The 23,477-nt window shown below is 38.1% G+C and overlaps 1 protein-coding gene across 9 annotated transcripts in view; it reads left to right on the top strand.

Annotated features, from left to right (window-relative positions):
- The window catches only part of WDR20 (WD repeat domain 20), a 46,505-nt gene that overhangs the window by 21,341 nt on the left and 1,687 nt on the right, over positions 1 to 23,477 (top strand). Inside the window, exons 2-5 of one of the 9 annotated variants that reach the window (XM_075753531.1) lie at positions 6,901 to 7,083; positions 11,969 to 12,191; positions 14,977 to 15,043; positions 15,516 to 17,841. In XM_075753531.1, coding sequence (XP_075609646.1) covers positions 6,901 to 7,083; positions 11,969 to 12,191; positions 14,977 to 15,043; positions 15,516 to 15,786 — 744 coding nt within the window. In that variant the 3' untranslated portion in view covers positions 15,787 to 17,841. Of the gene's footprint in view, positions 1 to 6,900; positions 7,084 to 11,968; positions 13,247 to 14,976; positions 17,842 to 23,477 lie in introns of those variants that run through there. The other 8 variants (XR_012835560.1, XM_075753532.1, XM_075753536.1 and 5 more) reach the window with 8 other exon arrangements.

Raw genomic sequence — 23,477 nt, 5'->3', positions numbered from 1 at the left:
ATGCCAATTCTTTAGTTTTCAATTTTCAAAATTCATATTGTCCAGTGCAACTTTTGTCCCTTTCTCATAGGTTCTCTTGCCTTCAGTTAGAGAGGAATAAGGGAAAGTGAATATGTGTGCTTGTTTTTAGTATTAGTTCATACTTGCTGTTACATTAGTTGGCAGCAACTCCAGCATTGGTTGTGCTGTTGTGGGTGTTAAGCTATTGGTGCTTCAATTCATAGAGTTGAAAGTTTAGCTAAATTTTAAAAGCAAAATTAAAAATGAAATACTAATTTTCTTGAGGTTTAAAAATGTGACTTTAATATAAAGCAGGTGCATTGAATATAATGTTGCAAAATAAAGACATAAATTTTTTCTGTCATTAATGGCTTTACAAGGCTTAGGAGACACTTAGTCTGTGTGTACACACAAGACACCTGTTATGCAACCCTTAAAGCTAAGCACATCACTTGGGTGTGGAAAAAGCAGCTCTTATTTAAGAAACCTGTTGTAGCTATGTATAAATAGGACAACTTTACAAATGGTGATTGTCTGCTGGCTTTTTATAGAATCCTGAAGAAATTTTTTTTTTTAAATTTATAACTGTTCCCAGAAACTTTCAAATTAATTTTTAAGTTTTCTGGGGTCTTCTAAAGTGGCCCTGAATGTGTGTTCACTTGTACACTACCCAAAAGACTTGTGCTGTTGAAGAGATCCTGGGACTGATGTAAGTTCTTGCCAGGCTTTAAACTTCCTACCGAGAAAGCTAAGGTCAGCTGTCTGTCAGCTTATGTGCAGTTATGTTTGTAGAAGCAAGTTTATTACTGATTGGCTATGGCACTGTCAGCTCCACTGAGGAGTGCATTATTAGGGCTTTATAGTTGCAGGAAGTGTTGCCTGGACTTTCTGTTGTGTATCTCATATAAATTGAGCAGAACTTTTGCTCTACATCAATGTTCATTAAAGGGAAAGACAACTAACTTGTTTCTCTAGTTTCCTTCCTGCATGAAGTTCCTTTAAGACATAAAGCAGATCTGTTAAGTAAGCTGGGAGTGGCCATGTTGCTGCTGCTTTGGTTGATGCTAAGGTTAGGATCTCAGAGTCATTCAGGTTGGAAGGGACCTTTTGAGAGTCTCTAGTGTAACCTCCTGCCCAAAGCAGGGTCAGCTATGAGCAGCTTGAAGCAACAGTGAAGTAACTACAAATGATTCTAGTACTAATATTAAAGTGAGCTGTATTTGGGCTCTACAAAATAAAATCTGGAAATCTACTACTTTGATAATTAAGTAGAGGGATTTCCAGTGTCAAGTATTGAAGCTAGTATTTCTGGCAGATCGAGAGGCATGACCAGCATGTTGAGGGAGGAAATTCTATTTCTACTATTCTACCCCACCTCATGAAACCCCACCTGGAGTACTGTGTTCAGCTCTGGGGTCTCCAACATAAGAAGGACATGGAGCTGTGGGAACGAATTCAGAGGAGGCCACAAGGATGATCAGAGGGCTGGAGCACCTCTCCTACGAAGACAGGCTGGAGAGTTGGTGGTGTTCAGCCTGGAGGCGAGAGGGCTCCAAGGAGACCTTATTGCAGCCTTTCAGTACCTAAAAGGGCCTACAAGAAAGATGGGGAGGGACTGTTTACAGGGACAGTGATAGGACAAGGGGTAATGGCCTTAAGTTGAAGGAGGGGAGATTTAGATTAGATATAAGGAAGAAATTGTTTACTGTGAGGCACTGGAACAGGTTGCCCAGAGAAGTTGTGGCTGCACCTGGATCCCTGGAAGTGTTCAAGGCCAGGTTGGATGGGGCATTGGGCAACCTGGTCTGCTGGAGGTCCCCCCGCCATGGCAGGGGGGGTTGGAACTAGATGATCTTTTAAGGTCCCTTCCAACCCAAACTGTTCTATGATGAAACACTTGTGTACAGAAACAATGAACAGAGTTCACCAGAAAATTCTGCAAAAGCTCCTAAGATACAGCTTTCCTGCCATGTTCCTCAACTTTCTCTGTCCTTCAGTTAGCTCTGCAGGAAGGAAAGGGAGACAAGCACAGACATTGAGGAGGAATAAACAAGCTGTAAGGGGCCTACTGGTTTAGGTTTTCCCTGTCCTTGCTAAAACAGTGAGCAAGTCTGTCCTGGAAGGCACTGTTCACTAGGGGATACTGTAAGGCAAAGTGCTGCAGCAAGCGTTACCTTGCCTCTTTTTTTCAGCTAGGGTTTAAAGAGCAGCTGTGAAGTTCAAAAAGTTCACTTAGTAATAATTCTAAGAGTTGATTTCTCATGTTACTTGTATACCATTATAACAAGCACAGCTTTCTTAAATTGTTCTGTTTATAGACCAGGGACCATTAAATCCCGGGACAGCAAGGTATTGAAGAGATACCAAGCTACAAGTAATAAGTTATGAATTCCAGAAATGCTGAGGAAATTGTTTTTAAAAGTATAACATCTTGGTTCTTTGTGTATTCTTTTTTATTTTGCACTAGAGCTCTACATACATAGCCAATCTGTAATCTGCTGTTCAAGATCAATTAAGTTTCTGGACAAGAGAGATTTTTCTTAAGAGGATTTTTAGAAGTAAAATTTTTATTAAATGTTTGCCCTCACTTCCAGGCTTAAGGACCTAATATTCTGTCTCAATCTCTTGTAAGTATGACCCATTGAAAGCTAGTCTCCTGGCAAATGTGATATTAAATACTGTTAAGTATCTAAAGGGAGTGTTTTGATGACTACAGTTGAAATTGTCTGATATAAGTGAATAAATAACTCCTTTTCTTTCTGATCTCAGAGATATTTTTTAGCTTGGAAAGAAATGTAGCAGCTATGATACATTTCATTCAACTAAAATTTGCAGAAAGCTGCAGATATAAGTTAGGAAAAGAAAAGATACAGGAAGAAATCACATCTGTCAAGGAGCATGATTATTTCAAATCAGTGTTTAATGTGATTCACTGTTTGGGAAATCTTAGTATGAAAGCTCTAAGTCTCAGATCAATAGTACATAAAAAGAATGAATCTCGGACAGATATTAATCTGGCTCTGACCTTAGAATTACACACAGCTACAGAACCAAGGTTATTGATGCCCATCCCATTTGGACATTTCAAACATCAGAATCTGAAAACTTAAATATTTGCTTCAGACTGTGGTAAATTATTCGCCCCATTTTCTTCTTAGTGTTTAGGTATTTAAAGCTGTGGTTAAGATGTTCCATTTTACTGTCTTTCTGCTGGAAGTTATGATTCAGGGTGAATAGGCAACTGCTAGACTGTTGGATTTTTATTTTTTTTCCTCCCTGTGCCAGCAGAGTGGGGGTAATTTTGTTAAAACAGCATGCTGTGAGAGTTAACTAAATGGGACTAGGAAGTTCCCAAAACATTTACATGGTTCACGTTTTATTATGAGTATGAATTCATCACAAAGGACCAAATGGCAAAGTTGGTCAATTTTTCTTCTGTGAGTGTGAGGTTCTCTACAGAGTTTTAATCTGTTCAAAGACAGAACTTGCAAGCTGTTGATGCCCAAGGTACACCAATTTAGTTCAGCTGTATCACTGACTTTAGACAGGTGTTGTGTGAGATTCCCTGTGTTCTTGTTGCCTGATAACAATTGTTCCTTTGCCCAAGGGGTATTTGAAATACCACTGTATATTGGAAGGAGCAGACTTCTAATGCAGATAGCGGTTGGCCCAGGTGTTAATACCAGGGTCTTGATTAGCTAAGATATACCTCAATGGCTTGCACAGATTTTTATTCGAAGGAAGGATGGTATTGATTCTTAGCCTTGCATTAAATGCCCCAACCTTCTTTCAGATGTGATTATAAAATATTGTTCTCATCATGAATCATCCGCAGTGGAGTGAGTTTCTCAAAAGGGACAGGCTGGAATAGTGCTGAGTGTTTTTCAGAAGAAAATCTTGAAGGAACTGGGACAGGAAGCATGCAAATAGCTTGCTACCAGCTCCAGTAGGGATGAGGGTGCCTGATCCTGTGCTTTTAACCTCCATGTTTGGTAACACTTAATTCCAAGATCTTTCTATTCTCTTTCAAAGTACATTACTATTTTTCTGAGAGAGGGGGCTGTTCACATCACCTTGTTCAGTAAATAGTATCATGTCCTAGGGTTTGACAGTTATGGACGCAGATCTCATGTAAAAGCTCTTTTCTGAGTATCAGGTCATCCACAAAGTCCATTTGCTATTGCTATTTAGTGGTGAGCTAATGAAATGCTGAGTTCCAAACGTGATTGAATTTTATGAGTAAACACTTTACTTGTTCTTACCAAAATCCAATAGCAACCTTCAACTGTGCAGAAATAAAGAAAATGTCTCCTAGTTCTTATGCTCATTGAGTGTACCCTGTCTTTTAGTTAAGAGAGATCAAAACCAAAAGAGTATTTTTGTGCTTGTAGATTTGTCTTATCTCCGTAAGACAACTATATTATAACTGAAAACACTAGCTGCATGGAAATAAAAGGCAGGGCATCCCTGTCAGTAGAAGCTTGGTTAATTCTGGGTTGAATTAGTTTATTTGTACTCCATTTAAGTTCAGACAGATTGTCACTGCCATCTGGGTCTCAGAGAACAGCTAGAACAAGCATAGCGAAGTCTGTGCTTAGATTTAATTTATCAGAATTTCATGCCTTGCTAGATCTGTTATTATACAATTTCAGAAGATGAGGAACTTCAGTTCTCCAAATTTTTTGGACAACAAAAACAAAAGCTAGCGATACAAAACCTCAGCCAGACAAAAGAGCAAGATACTGTTCCAATCTGAAAATAGCTACCTGTTGATTCTTTGTTGCTTGAAAGGATAGTGAGGACTCAGAAGAACCACCTGGGAATACCTGTGGTTTTTGCTGGCATGGAGAGTCTGTGGTTCTCTGATCATTCAGCATGAATCGGGCTGAGTTCTATTTACTTTAAAAGGGATCTTCCTTCTTAGGTATTGGGTCCTGCTGGAACTTTTGTCCGGAGGACACAGCCTTGAATCCTGTAGTTTAACCTCATTAACTCTGTATTTCTTTGAGGTATGGAGGGATGCATCTATATGTTTCTGTAGAATGGTCTTCCAGATAGAAACATTACATCAATTTTGAGAGTTATCTCTTGATAACCCCATCCCTGGAAGTGTTTAAGACCAGGTTGGATGAGGCTTTGGGCAACCTGATCTGGTGGAGGGTGTCCCTGTCTGAGGCAGGGGGGTTGGAACTAGATGATCTTTAAGGTCCCTTCCAACCCAAACCATTCTATGATTCTATGATATCACTTATTTTGTAGTGATACAGGACAAGGGAATGTTACACACTGTAAAAGATAACTGCCTTAGGCCTCTAGGGTTTGATCTTTCAGCTTCAAATTACAGATTTACATCTGTCTGTGAGTGCTCCTTGGTAGGCATACACCTTATCCTATGATCTCCCAGTAGAGCCAGTATTCTATTTAAGTTCTCCTTGAAAAGGTATTGCTAATATTCTTTTCTAGCTTATAATGGATCTCTGGGCTCTGGAGAATAACTTTTTAATCTGCTGACTTTAGAAGTTGAAATACATCATCTCATTTTGGAGTTTCCAACCAGGAGGCCATACACCTGATTAAACTGGTTTATAATATATGCTGCAAAACATAAGTGCAACTTTAATACTGATGCATATATATGCTTATCATGCGTATCCCATAGATAAATTTGCCTTGGAAATGGCTCACCTGACATGATTCACTGTGCAGGTAGTTACGATTTTTCCCTACTGACAGGTTTAGTTTCCGTCTGTGTAGGTCCATGCACACCAAGGATTTGCTGCTCTTTAGACCTCATCCTTGAAGGTTTAATACACTGGAGTAATTTTCTCTTATGTCAAGCTTTTCCTCCTCCTCAAAGAAGTTTTATTTCTTGTATCGCTGGCCCAATTTCCTCTGCCTAAAAATACTGAAAAAGTATATATCAAAATTAGAATTGGAGTTCCAAATCACATCTCATCTCAGGTCTGTAATACTGTTGAGTATCTGCAGCTTTGTAATTACAGACTCTGAACCTAGTAAATAGGTAGTTAAAAAAAAAAGCTTGAACCTGATGTATGATCTTGCGTATTATATGTGTGGGTTTTAATCTCTGGATGATGGAAGATTAGGTTGTCTGTTCAGAAGTGATATGGGCATAAACATGGGTTACACAATTGAGAGAGCATTTTAAATTGTTTTTCTGTTCCTTCCGACACTTCTGTGCCAGATCTTCAGTTGTTTATATTGAATATTGAAGTTCCTCAGTTTTGTTAGCACTTATTTTGTCTGAGCTATATTTGAATTCTGTGTTCCGTGTCAGAAGCACAATTACTTTGTAGCTTAATGGCTTAAAATGTATTTTATAATGACAGTATCAGCATCTTGAGTCAGTGTTCTTAGAATATGATCTCCTAGGATCTAGTTGATAATTTTTTTAATTATTGAGACCAATATCATATGTTTGCCTGCTTTGAAAGGATAGACTTACAGGAAAAGAACCAGCTGATTGAGAATATACTATTTTTAATCCAAAATTGGTTGTAATTAATATTGAGAAAGCTGCTACCAGGAAAGCAGGAGATATCTTGTCTCTGGGATGGAATGCCTCTTCTGGCAGGAGAAGCCTTCTGGGAGTAGGTTGATCTTGAGGACTCACCAGAGCCTTTGTGTTACTGAATGGTTGTCGTTGTTTTGTCAGGTGATGTAGTTCCAAAGGCTATAGTAGGTGTAGTGTTTAGCAAAACTGAAAAACACAAGTATTGCATTGTATGAAAAGATAAACCTTTGATGACATATTGGATGTCTTTGATAAATACAAAGCTGCTTTTTAAACTAGGGGTTTGTAAACATTATTTGCAAATAGAACTGGTTTTGTGCATGCATTGTGATAAACTCTCTTAATTCTGTTTGCTCTCTTTGCAGGCTGCGGACTTGAGTAAACCAATAGACAAAAGGATATACAAAGGAACACAACCTACATGCCATGACTTCAATCACTTAACAGCCACAGCAGAAAGTGTGTCTCTTCTAGTGGGCTTCTCTGCAGGCCAGGTCCAACTTATAGACCCTATTAAAAAAGAAACTAGCAAATTATTTAATGAGGAAGTAAGTAGAAATCTTTACGTTGTTGCATGCAATGTGTTTGTGGTATTAAAGGTCCTAGATTCTCAGAGTTCTGTAGATGGCTCTGTTTGCCTATACAGCTTATGATTCAGTTGCTACCTTTGTTTCTCAGCTGTTTCGTTGGCTTGGAATACCTACACAAAAATGTTGTTCATGAAGGAATCTTTTGGGGTTTAAGATTAAAAATTAGAACTTTCTAGTTTGGGTAATGCTGTAACTAATGACAGTTAACTGATGGAAAAAAGGTCTACAAATCTAAATGTTGCTGCATATGCTCTGCAGTCAGTTGTTTCTGAGGCTTCTGGTTCTGAAGAAGAAAACATTTAAGTCCCTATTTAACTAATATATTATGGTCAAAATGTTAAATAAGGTAGAAAAAACAATTTTTATGGTCAGGACATTGCAGGAGATACTGTCTGTATCAAGAATTCCTAAAGGCTTGCTTGGGGAAGGCTAGGATATCAAGCTGAATGCCTCACAGAAAAAGCTGAAGGCTTATGAGGTCTTGGCCATGTGATGTTCCTGGAAGAAACTCTCCATCTGCTTTTTCTGCTGCTGTACAACAAGGAAAGATAGAAGGGAATGTGGTGGGGGAATGCTAGTGGTGGGGGGCTAATGCCAAGTTAAAAGACCACTGGCTCTGATTATCTGGTAGTATTGGCATTCTTAGAAGAGTAACTGTCTGGATGCCTGGTAACTGGTACAATTTTTGACAGCGTTTTCTGCAGAGGATAAGCTATGGGAGTTTGGGTGGTTTGGGGGGATGATTGTTTTTTGGGGCAGTGTGTGGTATTTTTTCTCCTTTTTGTGTTTTAATCAAGCTGCAGGTGAATCCTGGGGGGCTAAGAGCAAAGAGCTTTGCAGGTATCTGGGTAAGAGTTTTACATATGAAGTTAAGCCTTACTCAGCTTTCAAACTGAGCCAGCATCTTTCCCACCTTGGAGAGATGTTGCCTTGCTCTGTCTTTGTGCAAAGAATATTGAAGTATTGCTCTCAATGGGGATGTTTTATAATTAGAACTGCCTAATTCCTCCTTAGCTTTCTAAAAGTAGCTACATCTAGATCAGAAGAGGGGCGTTTTTCTTCTTACCTGCTTTTTCCCACCTGCTCTGTCTCTTTCTCTGCTTGTGTGGAGTGGGAAACAGTGCTGGAGAATCTTTTAATGTTGCACAGGGAAACCTGGTAGAAACCTCTGCATAAGTAGTCAAAATGTTCATTTTAGCATTGTTCTAACACCCCTCTCCCTGCACTAGTGTCCCCTCCTGCCCCACCAAAAAAACCCCACACCTCACCCCAAACAAGAAAAACCCCAAACTTTATCGCTGGTGCAATTTCACCACTGGGAATGCTAGTCTAGATGTGAACAAGTTACTTGTGTAAATACAGCTCTGATTTAATGTTGCATGATAATAGTGTAAGTATTACAAATGGCAGTAGAAATACTGTGAACAGCTAGAGTTTCATATCACAGAGGAGTTCCCACTCTTGAGGCTGAACTATAGTTGTTTGGAAGAAAAACTTTTGCTGAAATACTTCCATAAAGGTCTAATGCCTGTTTTCCGGTCTTGATGTTGTTTACTGTCTAGCGTCTGCAGCGTAAAGCTGTGCTGCAGGCTAAATAGTTCTTGTGGTAGTCCACAAATGATGGAAGCACTGAAGCCGCTTTCCATTAAACTGTGTTGTCTTTTCTCTGTGCTATAACGAGCATTACTTCACTGTGGTGGGAATACATCCTTTGACATTTTGGTGGAAATTAAATGAGATGATCTGTTTTCTACAAAGCTAACATAATGGTTTGCTCAGTGCTACCAAAACTATGCGCACAGTAGGCTAGAGTTAAATGACAAATTCTTGTTCCCTACGCTGATCTTATCTGCAGTTACAACCAATTCTAAAGCTTTTATGTATTTTTAATCTGTCAGTTACAGTATTGAAGTTTGCCCTGGATGTGTTTGGAAGTTCTGGCTTGTATCTAAAAGCCATTTCAGAGAAATATCAGTGATCACTGATGTTTGAGCCAGTTCGTTTGCTTCAAGATGAAGGTGCCTGTTGGGTTTTGAATATATTTAGAGTTTAGACAGTGTTTGAGAATAAACATGTCTTCATAGGCAGAAGGTGGTCTAAATGAGTGCTTACAACTTTTGACAAATTTAGTGCTAGCACTAGAGGTAGTAGAATTCACCACCTGTCCTGTTAGTAATTTGGTGATTCAGGTAGCCCAAAGCTCTGTTTTGATTATCACCTATGATAAAGCAATCAGGATAGTGCTTAATCATATGTGATATGTGAAAGAACTTAACTGGTTATGACACAGAAGGTTATGTTGAACTTAAATGCATTAGCCTTAATGCAGTCCAACTTGTTACTCTTCCCTTCTTTTTAATTCTATTGATGTAGAAAACAATAGGGACTTGAAAGGCTGAGGTGAGTGATACTATGCAGCTTGTGGCTGCCTACCTAAATCAATCTGCATCAACAGTGGTATTCCTTCTAGCTGTGTCAGAATTAAATTAGTGATATTTTCTTATTCCCAAAACCAACCAAATATATCTCACAGATTCAGTTGTTTCCAGGTGATAGTTGGTTATTCTCAAGCTAGCCAATTGACTTAGGTTTCTTTCATCTTATTTTTTATTCTTTTTTATTTAAACCAAAGCTTTAAGCTGCATTTTATTTCCTAATAAACTTTTCCTATATCTGTGTTTCCAGAGCTCTTTGTCAGACCTTAATGCATATTCCTTGATTGCCACTTCTTTGTGGGCTATGCCTCTAATTTTGGCCCTTCAAGCTTATTCAAAACATGGCTACCAAGATAATCTTGGCTTGTCTTCCTGAGTGGTGACTGAAGTTCCTTCATTTACCAGTCTTTAACCAAACTGAACACAAGCTCCTTATCCCAGCTACTCCACTGATTTGCTTGATACTGCATTCTTGTAATGCATCTGCCAGTCATACTGACTTCAGGTCTTGTTTTGTTGTGCTGCAGAAGTGTGTGAGCCCAGTTGAAAGCTTTTAAAACTTCAGGGGTTTTATCTTCCTGCTGGTTGAAAAGGGGATGAGTTGTTACATGTCACTTGCTACATATCAGCTTAAAGTCTCTCTGCATCTTGTCTCTTTGAGCTAATCTGTTCTTATTGCGGATTGCAATCTTCTGTCTTGTTCATAGCCTCCTTGAGGTAAAGATCAGGTTTGCAGGATTTCTGTACAATATTTAAGATTCTGTAGCCCAACATGATTGTGGACTTAAAATGCCAATTCTAGTGTAAAAGGTGAGCAGCTGCTGTTATGAGTAGAGGTTGTATGTCAGGTTGAGCTACTCTAGCAGAGGGGAGCAAGAAATCTTGCTTTGTGGCCATGTTAGTGGTAGTTTTGTAATGAGAAGACTATAGTCTATAGCAAGCCAGCTGGGTTGATGTTCCCTGTCCGTATTCTCTTGGTGTGTACCAAGTAACTTTCTGTCTAATATCTCTGATATCATCATTACTGAGACATGAATGGTATATATCAATGAACACATGGCAAACTATTTAAAAATACTGCAACAGAAGCTAAGAATATGTTCTTTTAAAGCTACCGCATTTGAAGAAAAGTTCCCAGATTAAGTAATGTGTCTCAGCTCTCAAGTACAAAATGGCTAATTTGACCAATTACAGAAGAGAGGCTGCCTGGTCTTAGACTGAGGTCGACAGCAGTAACAGTATAATCTAAAATCACTTTCCAGTGATGGTTACAGGCCCAGAATGGATAACAGTTAATGTATTATCTATTAGTTTTGTTGCTTCTTTGTTTTTTAATGCTTTTGTAATTTGTTCTGGTATTTCCTTAGATTCTTTGTATTTGCATTCTTGCCTTTTGTGTAGCTCAGCTCTTCTTTCAGCCTATAATCAGTCTATGCCAAATACAAATCTTCAATGTGCGTGTAAAGAATTACTTGTCACCAAGTTGCAGTTGAGTGATGCCATGGGTGACTTGGTAAGTTTTAGAAGTCTACCAGAACTACACTAGCAAACTCAGGGAGTGAAATTTTATCTCTCCCTTCATACAGCATTGAAGACATAATCAGGAATGTTTGTTTAATGTGTGCGTTCATTCTTTTGCAATGATGGACTCTATTGAAAAGGGTTTTTTTTAAAGGAAACTTCTTAATCAGGTGATAACTGAGAGTATTGACAGGTCCTTGGCTAATGAATGAAAAGTAATTGGAGGGTGGGGATTCCAAGGTGAAGAGTATGTGGTGCCTTCTGAATTCACTGAACCATGTGTGCATTTAAGGACAGACTTTCCAGCCACATGATAACAGGCTCACTGTGTATGTAGCTTTTGCTCCCTGAATCAGTAAAAGCTGGTAAAGGCTCCTAAAGCCTCTTTTTCCTTCTTTTCAGAGGATGGATTTTATTATGATTTCAGATAAAACCAGAGTCTAAATTTACTGTTGTTGATTTGTAACTTATTTGCTGTGTAGTACACATGAGTAACTGCCTCTTTTCCCTTTAGCTCATTCTGTGTTTTCTTGATTGTTTCCTTTTCAATGCACTTCAACCTACACAGCAAAAAATAAGAACACCACCTTTAGATTCATAACAACAGGTTGGCTTGTTCGAAGTGTGTTCTTTGTGGAATGTGACTGGACCATAATAACCTTTGGTAGCGCTTTGTCTGAAAATAATTTCCTGTTTACTGCCTGATAAGATGATAAGTTTTTGCAAATACCGTAATAGCTCCTTTCTGGAAAGCTGAGTTCACTTTGGTTAAGTATTGTTCCCCATCCTGCTTCCCCCCCCCCCCCCCGAAAGCTCAGATTTACAGTTAATCATTAAAACTTTTAATTTTCAGACTTTCTGATGTGTATCTTCTTTGTTTTTCACAGAGACTAATAGACAAGTCCAGAGTAACCTGTGTAAAATGGGTACCAGGTTCGGAAAGCCTTTTCCTAGTAGCTCATTCCAGTGGCAATATGTACTTGTATAACGTGGAGCACACTTGTGGTACCACAGCCCCGCACTACCAGCTACTTAAACAAGGAGAAAGTTTTGCAGTTCACACTTGCAAGAGTAAATCCACAAGAAACCCTCTGCTTAAATGGACAGTAGGTGAGGGTGCCCTGAATGAATTTGCCTTTTCCCCAGATGGGAAGTTCTTGGCGTGTGTGAGCCAGGATGGTTTTCTTCGTGTGTTTAACTTTGATTCAGTGGAATTGCATGGTACAATGAAAAGCTACTTTGGAGGACTGCTGTGTGTTTGTTGGAGTCCTGATGGGAAATACATAGTGACAGGTGGAGAGGATGACTTGGTAACAGTTTGGTCTTTCGTGGACTGTCGGGTAATAGCGAGAGGCCACGGACATAAATCGTGGGTCAGTGTTGTTGCGTTTGATCCGTATACCACTAGTGTAGAAGAGAGTGACCCAATGGAGTTTAGCGGAAGTGATGAGGATTTCCAAGACCTTCATTTTGGCAGAGATCGAGCAAATAGTACGCAATCTAGGCTATCCAAAAGGAACTCTACAGACAGTCGTCCAGTGAGTGTTACATATAGGTTTGGTTCGGTAGGCCAGGACACACAGCTCTGTTTGTGGGATCTTACAGAAGATATCCTCTTCCCCCACCAACCTCTCTCAAGAGCAAGGACACATACAAATGTCATGAATGCTACAAGTCCACCTGCTGGAAGTGGTGGAACTAACCCAGGAAGTAATGGAAACAGTATAACAACACCTGGAAACTCTGTACCCCCTCCTCTTCCACGGTCAAACAGCCTTCCACACTCTGCAGTCTCAAATGCTGGCAGTAAAAGCAGTGTCATGGATGGTGCCATTGCTTCTGGTGTTAGTAAATTTGCAACCTTATCGCTACACGATCGGAAGGAAAGACACCATGAAAAAGATCACAAGAGAAATCATAGCATGGGACATATATCTAGCAAGAGCAGTGACAAACTGAACCTAGTTACTAAAACCAAAACGGACCCAGCTAAAACTTTGGGAACACCTCTCTGTCCCCGAATGGAAGATGTTCCCTTGTTAGAGCCTCTTATCTGTAAAAAGATAGCACATGAAAGACTGACTGTGTTAATTTTTCTTGAAGACTGTATAGTCACTGCTTGTCAGGAGGGATTTATTTGCACATGGGCAAGGCCTGGTAAAGTGGTAAGTTTTAATCCTTAATGCTGCATCAAAGAACTAGAACTCTGAATAGGTAGTTTTCTTGAAATATAAATGAATGTTGAATATAAAATTTCTTTATGCTTAATGTAAAAAAAAAAAATCCTCAGAGCCATACTTTTGGATACTGCATGCCATATTTCTGAATGATTTGAAGTGTCTTGGATACAATTAAGTATAGTTGCCTTCCAGCAGAAGAAGTAAATACTGTGCATCTAAACTATTGATCAATGTTCTTATACTTAGGCATAAACACAATATGGTGAAAGCTATTTATGTAAAAATTGAAGTAAAACTTGTCAATCACTAAAATAATTATAATCATTCTAATGTTTTCTACAAAATACAGCATTCCCAATGAGAGTAGCTTATGAAAAGCTTCTGCTTTTAAGTCTAATGAGAAACGTGAGCCTCTGAAAAAACTAAAACCAAAGTGTTTTGTTCCTCCATCCTTTTCTGTGGTGGGCTGCCATTAATGTAAAACCATTTCTTATTAAACCGTCAGCCATTTTATGCTCAGATTTGTGAGCCCTTTACTGACTGTAGTTTATGCTCTTGAAATTGAATCAGTGTTATCAAGGAACTCTAATTTTTTCACTTATGTATTTGTTAAGTTAGGGAAAAATCATGCAAGCTTTCTCTAAGTAGTTTCAGTGTTACATTACTGTTAGGCAATTTGATCATCGACAATCTCGTGCTTTTTGGCACTTGTTCTATCAGTTGAACCTTCATTAAAATATATTAACTAGTTTTAACTCTTGTTGTTAATGCATTTGAACACAGATTAAAAATTTGTTTTTCTTCTGTCCAATGTATAGCAAGCTAAATTTTGAATGAAGCTAAACGTGATTATTTTATTAAAAAGTACTTTGTGCTACAATAGCTTTGTTTGCCAGCAACATCTTAAAGGAATACAGCTATGAAAACATTTCCAGAGTTGATCTAGCAAAAAGGACCATTGTTTTTGTGAAAATTTCTGAAAGGGCATGTAGGTTATCACTTGAAGAAAAAGAAATAATCTGTGAATACCTGAATATTGCCACATTGGGCAACCTAAATGAAATCTGCTGTTCATTAGGGTTTAACCATTTGGTTCATAAATCTGACTTGAAGTGGAGGTACTGTATATATTTATATACCACATTTTCATTGCTATAAACTTTTAAGTAAAACTCAAATTTTTTTTTTAACTGTTTGTATAATATAAGTTTCCTTGAGATGTTACCAAATTTGCCACAACATAGGTATACATAAAGAGCTATGTCCACTCTGCATCTTAATGCATATTAAAGGTTGAATCTAAAACTAAAAGTTGTAAACCCTTTTCTGGAGAGAAGGGTGTCATCTAATAGTATTTTATGCCTAAGAGCTATGGATCTAGCATTAATTTAAGGGGGGGGGGGGAAGCAATCCCCAAAACTACTTAAACTATTTAAAATGTTTGTCCTAAGTGAAAATACTAAAGCAGTTACCGCTTCTGTGACTCAGTGCAATTCACGTGTCTTATGAATTAACTTTATACGCATACAGCAGTGCCTCAGATTTCTGTTGTGACCTATATTTTCTTTTTGTTCTAAAACTCCTTTGCGTACTACTAAACACTACACTGTTAAACTTATTTTCAGTGGCTGAGGTGGGTTTTGTTAGACTGGGTATAACTTAAATATTTGTGTATATTGACTTTGATTTGGAATATGACATTTCAAATATTTCAGAGATAAAGTATGCAGTACCAAAAATCAGGATTTATGTATTGGCCAATATGGAAAACTTTAATTACAGGTAAGTAATTTTCATGCTGAAGCTATCACTTTCAAAATGAATATATTGCACACTGATGTAAATGCCATATTGTTTAGGAAGTATTTACTTAGAAATTTTCAAATGAATTTGTTTTTCTGATTTCACTTGCATTTCTAGTGAGCTCACTCTGCTGGTAAAAACTAAATTTTGGTGGCATGTTTACAGGGCTTTGATAGGAAAATATTTGTGCCAGAAGGACGTTATGAGCATCATTTTAGTTTATAGGAAAGCACTTAATAATTTTATTTAATGAAAATTGTCAAAGTATAAAACACTCATGGTAATGTCTTTCTTACTGGGTTATATACCATTCATTTCTGTTTCGCCAGCTGTTTTATCCTAGGCTATCCCATTACTCTGGGGTTTAAAGCTGCTATTTCTAGTCTTCCTTTTGAAATATGGGTCCCCAAGTGATCTTAAAACTTGTCACTTTTTTGTCTGCCAACTCTAGAGTGAAAGCCTCTGAATCTTGCTGCTGCTTCCATCATTGCCTCAAAAGGCCTTCATTAAATTCATGCCACTGCCAGCCTAAAGAAAGAATTGGATGGAAAACTGAAGCAGGCTTGCAGTGTCTTAATGTAATTTCCATTGAGCCAGTGCTACCTTTCTATCTCGTTTTTAACAGCCATCAAAAGACGTGCTGGATAATTGGATGGTGTATGACAAGTTCTCTTCATTTTTCTGGTTGGGCTGGTTCTGCCCTTGGTGGAAAAAATATCTAGAAATGTCTCTTCAGCCATGATCCTTATGATAGTTGATAGGCTGTACAGTGCTTACAGGGTGTCCTGACAGTTTGTTTATCAACTTTCCAAATTACAACTTCAGCGTATACATAATCATACCTTGAGCTTCCTCACTGGACATACCATCCTCGCATTGTGCTTCCAGAACTGTCGTACTAACTCCCAGTCAGAGTGAGGTGAAGTGAATGGCAAAATTTAATTAGAAGCAGGTTGAATGAGGCTCAGGGTTCATTACTTTCAATTGTTTACTCTCACTTTTTGTTAGCTTCTTTCTGAGGAAGAAGGTTCAGGGTGGCAAGAAAAATAGGTTGCCTTAACAAGAATATAAACTTTCTTCCCAAAACAGTGACAGTTAACTGTCTCCACTTCCTCCTGTCTTTCCCTGGCCCTGATGGGAAACCTAAATGGGATTATAGAACTGTTGTATAAATCTGAAAATGTAGAAAAATATTTTTAAAGGAACCAAGGTAAACTTCACATGTTACTTTATAGCTACTTCAAACTGAATTGCAGGATCTGCAGAAGCAATTAAAAAAAACCCCAAACCACAAAACCACAACCCAACAAACCCCCAAAAAACCAAAGTGGTACCTGGATATGCAAATCAAGTTTTCTTTGAATTTAGTGGTCAGAGAAGCCATGTGATTTCTATGTTTGACTTTAGAGTTAACTATTCACCATCTTGTACAGTGACTCCAGTAAAAGTTGCTGATTTGTTGCTTGCTTTGAGAAAGCTCAAGGTAAGATTGGCCAGAAGTACAAACAGGTGAAATGGCAGTGTATAACCTAGCAAGATAAACATGCTACCATTTTGTAAAACAAATGCACATGGAATTTATTTATTTGACTTATTGTACAGGAAAACTTAGACTTAAATTATAACATCCTTGAATTTTCTAGTTAACTACAATTGTAGTACAGTATCATGTTTTAGTCTGACTTCTGTTTTAGTGAAAGTACTTAAACATTCATGTACTATATTTGAGTGAGATGAGCAGCTATACATACTAATTCTTCCTCAATGGAAAGGAGCATTTCATCATTACAATTGAAGTTCAATTGCTGGTATTTAAGTACTATCAAATAGATTTCTTTTAACGTGATACGGTATCTGTATAAACTTCAGGGATGATTATAGTAAAACTGAAACACAGCTGTATGACTTCAGGTTACCGTGCTGAAATTTGAAGCTTTCTGTAATGTGCATAATAGCAAAGTTGCACATAGCATACCCACATTGTCAGGGTGAATTTAAACCTAGTACACTGGTGTGATATTTATAGCAAGGTATGTGTGTTTGCGCGTGCGCGTGTGTGAGAAGGCGTGACTAGTGGCTCCAGTAAAGCCAGGAGAGATCATAACCCTGTAAAGGCTTTATGATGAGGATGTCTGGATTAGGAAATAACATGACTTTTACTAAACACTTTTTAGAAAACCCATGTTCTGAATTATCACCTCTTAAAATTTGATTATGTACTTGGAATGACTGTATATGTCTGCCCCTTTAACAACATAAAGCTACTAAATTAATATTTAAAATGCTGGCCTGCTTATGTTACAATAATAAAAATTGTGTCAGTTAATTTACTGTCAATTTACATGTAAAGATTAAACAATATTTTTTTCTGCATTTTATGAATTCTGTATACTGGAGTTTGTTTAAGATTGACATGTTAGGTGATACTGTACAAAATTGTATTGACTACCTTTAGTGAAAATCAAAAGTAAAATTCATATGTATTTCCTTTTTACACTTCCATCTAATTTCTTGACAACTTGAATAAATTTCATAGAGCCTTTCTAACATGAACTATTGTTAATTTAACTGTTGCAATAATTAAGCTTTAAGAAGTATTGTTGGTATATTTATAATTTTAAGAAGATCATGTTTGTTTCATACTGCTTATTTTTAGCTGTTCTATTGTCACTGTTACAGCTGAAGAACTTTACTAAATACTTGACATTACAAAATAACTTGCTGGGGTTGTCCTCTGTATACTGATGTTAAATAAAAATGTGTGATTGAACTGTAAATGTAGATAACTTTCAATAGTCCTTTCCACATTTGAGTTTTAATTTATCAGTCCTTAGTGGTCTTATGGTATCATACTGTGCTAATGGCCACGATGAAAGCTGTTAACTTGCCATATTTTAAAGAAAAGTTGATTGCATCCTGTAACCTGCTCTGAGTAAATGTTTCACTTCATCTCAAGACAATGCATACGTTTTGATGTTTAAATCTTGCTGATAAGGTCATGTCTCATGATATTTATTTTTCTTTTAGGACTAGAGTAATATGAAATAGAATACTTATCAAACCACTTACCAAACTTGTTTGAACTCAGATTCAGTAAAACACAGGCATGGATGTATCTAGATTCTCTCTGCCTACCTGTCTCATAGGAGGTGGGGCAGAGCATTGTCATTCCTTCTAGGACTCTGCAGGAGCTCTTTCCTCTGTGGACTCTGGTGCAGGGCACGTTCTTCATTCCAGCTTTAGATCTTGATATTTACCTAATGAATGCTGAATTTACAGCCCTGAGGATATGGCTCACTCAGATGATTCAAATGTTGGCTGTCTAGAGAAACTGTGGCTGGTCTAGAACTAAACTTGTCTGAACTAGAACTAAACTAGTTAAAACTTTGGCTGCAAAATTTCTTGGAACCAACTTAGGCAAAGACTTAAGATGTTGCCCTTCCATCTGAATGGACTAGGGATTGCATCACCCTTGCAGCAGTGGTTCTGTGTTAACTGATGAAGGAGCCAAACAAATGACACTTACTAAACTGTTTCAAAGACACTTTTGAGAAATTTCGGTGAAAAAGTTAGTTACTTAGGGCCCAGTCTAACTGAGGTTGGACTCTGTGTGTCTCTTAGGCACAAATACTCTGTAGACTAAAGCTGTGAAATCATCTTATGTGAACTTGAGAACTTTATGGTACTTCAGAAGATACTGATTGACCACTGTGGTGGTCTATATATATATAACACACATATATATTTAAGAACAGGTGCCAGTGGAGGAACAAAATGAAATTAATCCTGAAAGCTTCTGGGAATATCCAGTTCCATCAAATGGTGCAAGAACTGTTTGGTCAAACCAGTTTCTCAACAGTCAGCGCAAGCATGAAACAAATCTAACTTCTGGGTTCTGTGGCCATAGAAGATACTTTGGCAAAAGATGTCTTGGAACATGAATGCGTTGTCTTGCTTGTCTTTAATAACATTGCACAAACTTCTTGAGGAAGTAACTTGTGTGATCACATTATTTTCTGTTTTTTGAAGTTGGGTTTTAGGTAGGTGCTGATCAACTTTGGCAAATTAATTTTGCTCACTACTCCTGCTAAGATCACACTTATTTTACAGCTAACCCAGATGAGGTTGCCTTAAGTCATATGCTTTTCCCTGGAGTTTACCTTCCTTTATCTCAATTTCATTATTTTCAAATCTGAAAATTTTAAACCTTCCAGAGTTTTGTAGTTTGAGGAAGCTAGACAAACAACTGTTCCTAAGCACATGAGGCCTTACTACCTACACGAAGCTTAAGGTCCTACTGCTTGAGCCAAATTGGGTTTCTGCTGGCAAAAGACTTTTGTGCTTTTCCCAGCACACAAATAGTTGCATCTTAATATTCTCTTGAACATGCATATTTTCCATTTGCCCATCATATACTCCTCTTGAAGTAATCTTGCTTAATTCTACCACGCAGATTTTTAGTTAGTTGTAGTCTGATGTTTTTTTAGCAGCCTTGACTTTTGTTGACAATGAGTAAAATGGTGATAACACTTCTGTTAGAAGAAAAACTCCTTTGAAAGTGAAAACTCCTTGATGCTGCTACATGCTTTTACAAGATCTGGTGTCAAATAATTTAAGCATTTATACTTTTCTGTAACACTACTAGAACAAAGGAGAAAAAAAAAAGACAAGCGGAAGACAATACATTTAAAACTTTGTTTAGTGAACATCTAGACTGTGTAAAGATAGGTATCAGCTTTGCTGTATCACCCTAAATCCCATACAAAATATTTCTCTGTAGTATGTTATGTGAATGTTCAGCAGGCACTTCCTTGAACATTCTCAATTATTTTATGACTCCATTAGAGATTAATATTTGATTAAGTGAATATACGCAGTTCAGAGACTGATGCTAATAAATGCTGATTCATTTGGATAAGAAACTGTTGGAGATTTTGTTCATGCAAATCTTAAAACCAATTCAGCAGATTTGACTACAGAACTTTAAACAAATGTGAAAAATCTCATTCTGTTTTGGCATAGTATTGTTGCTCAAATACTGAATTGGCCCGTGGGCCCTTTTGTCCAGCAAAGGTTTCGGTCCAGATTACTTTTTCAAATCACTCCAGGAATATCACAGTTCAGGACAAGAATAAACTACCCACGGAATATTCTTCAAATAATAAATTCTGATTATTTCATATACTGGCAATAGCAGAAAGGATTTAACAAATTGATGCCATTTCTGTACAGGTATTCATTAATGTAGCCATTTTTAAAAATGGGTTTAATTGCATAGTGAAGTGTACAATTAAACTATATACGCCCAAAAGGTGGGGTTTTTTAACATTGATTGGTTGTTACATTGGACCCTTTGCTTTGTTTTTTTTCTACCTTTCAATTTGAAAAGACAAGTTAGGAAAGACGCGGGGAGTTGTGGCCTGCAGCGTGTCACCGGCAGTTGGCTGAGCTGCGTCGCTGAGGGCCGGGGGCCAAGGCCGAGCGCGTGCCAAGGGCACCAGGAAGCAGCACACAGACCTGAACTTCACACCAACCTGCTCATGTGTCCAAACTTGCAGTTTATTATCTAGGTTAGTGAAACTACAGATGAGTGCATCTTTGGCTGCAATTAATCCCTAATTTACATGAAGAAAATATTAACTCAGTGGTTACTGATGGCTTTTTTTTCTACTTGGTAGTATCTTCCTGATTGCCTTTTTTTTTTTTTTTTTTTTTTTAAATACAGCAATTACATGCTGATCTTTCATAGAATTAGTTTCTGTTGTGAAACCCACGGTTTCACATCTTTGGAAAAACCCCAAACTTTTGGCTGACGCATATGTGGAATTTTTTTTAAAAAAACCTCCCCCCCTGCAATCTCATGAGTTGTGAGGAGGGTCAGTCTTAGCACTGCTGCAGACCACAGCTCTCAGTGCCAGGGACCTTGGATGGAAATGACCTTAGTGAGCATCTTTGTTACGGCTTTTCATTCCTACCCACACAAGCCTATTTTTACCAAATATGCAAAGTCCTGTGTGCTTTGGGAAGTCAGAGAGTGCACAGATAAACGTTCAGCTAGTGCTGAAGCAGTCTGTGTTCAGTACTCTCACACTGCTAATTGACGTAAGAAAAACGACACCATCCTCTGCAAAAGCAGCATGTTTCAGCTGTACTGTATTCCATTAAGATGGCAGATGATGTAGCACCTACTTGGAGGACCCTCTCTGAGGTTGTAATGAAGATTGTTTTATCAGATTCCTGACTTGGATCTCATAACTGCTCCGTGTCCCACCCCCTGCTAGACCCACATGCTGACAAAATAATACTACTAATAAAAGACTACATTTATTTTCAAAACTTTTTTGAACAGTCTCTGGTTTCTGCTGCTTGCTCAGTATGATTTGTTTGTTCTTTAAGCTGGTGCACTGTCCTGCACAGAAGAGCTGCAGTTGTTGCATCTCAGTTCTTTTGTTCTCTGTCACAGCTATAAAACTGTGCAGCTTTTGCTGTTGTGCTAGTAAGTTGCTGCAGCTTTCGTTCCATCTTTTACCACTTGGTTGACTGGTCTGGGTGGTTTCATGACAGAATGCACTGCACTCTAATTTCTTTATTCTTTCTTTACAGGCAGGAGCTTTCTGTATTTTTTCATAACCTTATGCATTGTAATATTCCCAGAGAATGGGATTACAAATATTGTAGTCCCACACCCTTTGTGTTACAGATCCAGCTCTTGCAGGGTAACTTTTGTATCAAAACTGAAACTTTTTTTGAGCCCTCACTTGCTGTTCTAATGTGGTTTTCTAAAGTTTCCTATGTTACACCTACCATGACTTCTTAAATGGCCTTGCTTGGAAGGCAAAATTCTATAGAATCTGTTTTGTTACTCAGGACCCACCAAGAACGCTCACTACTTTGGCAAAACTTCTATGGCTAAAACCCAATTTCTTATTCTTGCTTTTCTTGCATGAACATGTAAGGTCTACGATGTCTTCTGAAATACAAGGAGTTCCTAGTATTCACTTACTCAAGAACTGCCTGTACTGCACTTCTGCTCTTTAAAGCAGGGAGTATTCATGGCCTGGGAGGTGAAACCAGTATTGAGTGATGCCTTGGTCCTAGTCTTGAATTCCAGAATGTCTGGTGGCCCATGGGGAACAAGTGCACCACACTGAATTTCAGTGTGTGTCACCTTTTTCTAGAGGAGTTGTAGAAAATTAATGACTCTTCATTTTGTTTCCCAACAATTGGTTTCATTACAGTGTCAATCTGCTACTAGAATAGTGCTCGTTTCTCTTCGTCTGTATGGCGTGGTCATGAGCCTGTTGAAAAAGACTTCATATTATGCCATCCCTAGGATGTTCTATGTGCTTATAAAGCACATATTTGCATATGAACAGCTGGGATCACTGATTTATTAAAGGCTGAAAATAATACCTTTGCACGTCTTTTTCCAGGGAGCCTGAAAGTTGCTTAGTGGAGGTAATCTGACCAGAAAGACCTTCCAGTTGCTGCTGGGTTTAACAGACTTCCAAAGAATGCTGCAGAAATGAACTGTAGAGTTCTGATCCATCTTCGTCACTTTTGAACAAAACTTTCTTAGTAAAAAATTTCAGAAGTGCTTCGGTAGCTTGTTTGCTCTAAAATTCTGCCTTTTTTCACCATCTATTCCTTAAGTGATAACTAGGAACCTTTTTGTTCCTTTCTCATGAAATACGCAGTATCTTTGCACATCCTGAATGTCCAGTTTAAAGACCAACCTGCTTCATTCTACCTCAGCAGTGTTTGAATCAGATACCCATTGCATAAACTAAAAATAAAGTGTTCTCGTTCCTGCAGGTGTGATCTGTGGAGGGAACCACATTAAGCACTGCATGCTTCGTTATATATAAATGTAATATAAAATATAAATGCGCGCGCACACACAGAGTCTGGTATAAATCCTACAAATGTATCCAGATTTAATGTGTCTGAACTGGTGGATTAGGTGTTTTTTTAAAAGGAAGGGCTATGGTTTTAGTAGAAACTTGATGACTTGAATCCAGCCAGTCCAGCCCCACTTCCACCTTTTCAGTCTATGGTCAGGGTTTTCTTCCATCCATCATGACTCTTCAGTTCTTGGATCCAAGCAAGAAAGAGCTCCTGTAGATTCTGAAGATGTGATCTAATTCTACATTGTGTGCTAATTGCTGCCTGAGCTTGTCTAGTTTGATGGATCTGAGTCACAGGATCTTAATTTTGAGGTAAGAACCGAAGCTGGTAGCTGTTTAGAGGAATTGCTAAAAGTACATTTATGGTGCCTATGTAGCGAGGAGTTGCACAGCGATAATCACTGGTGTGTTTCCAGCTTAGCTGCCGTTGTGCTCCTCAGTTATAGCTATTGACCTTGCAAGAAGACTAAATTGTATTTTGATATTAAGCTGTTTCTGAATAAGTC

The sequence above is a fragment of the Balearica regulorum genome, chromosome 5, assembly GCF_011004875.1.
Source record: "Balearica regulorum gibbericeps isolate bBalReg1 chromosome 5, bBalReg1.pri, whole genome shotgun sequence".
NCBI classification, from domain to species: domain Eukaryota; kingdom Metazoa; phylum Chordata; class Aves; order Gruiformes; family Gruidae; genus Balearica; species Balearica regulorum.
The sequence above is the reverse complement of the archived record's forward strand: the minus strand, read 5'-3'. Positions and strand labels throughout refer to the sequence as shown.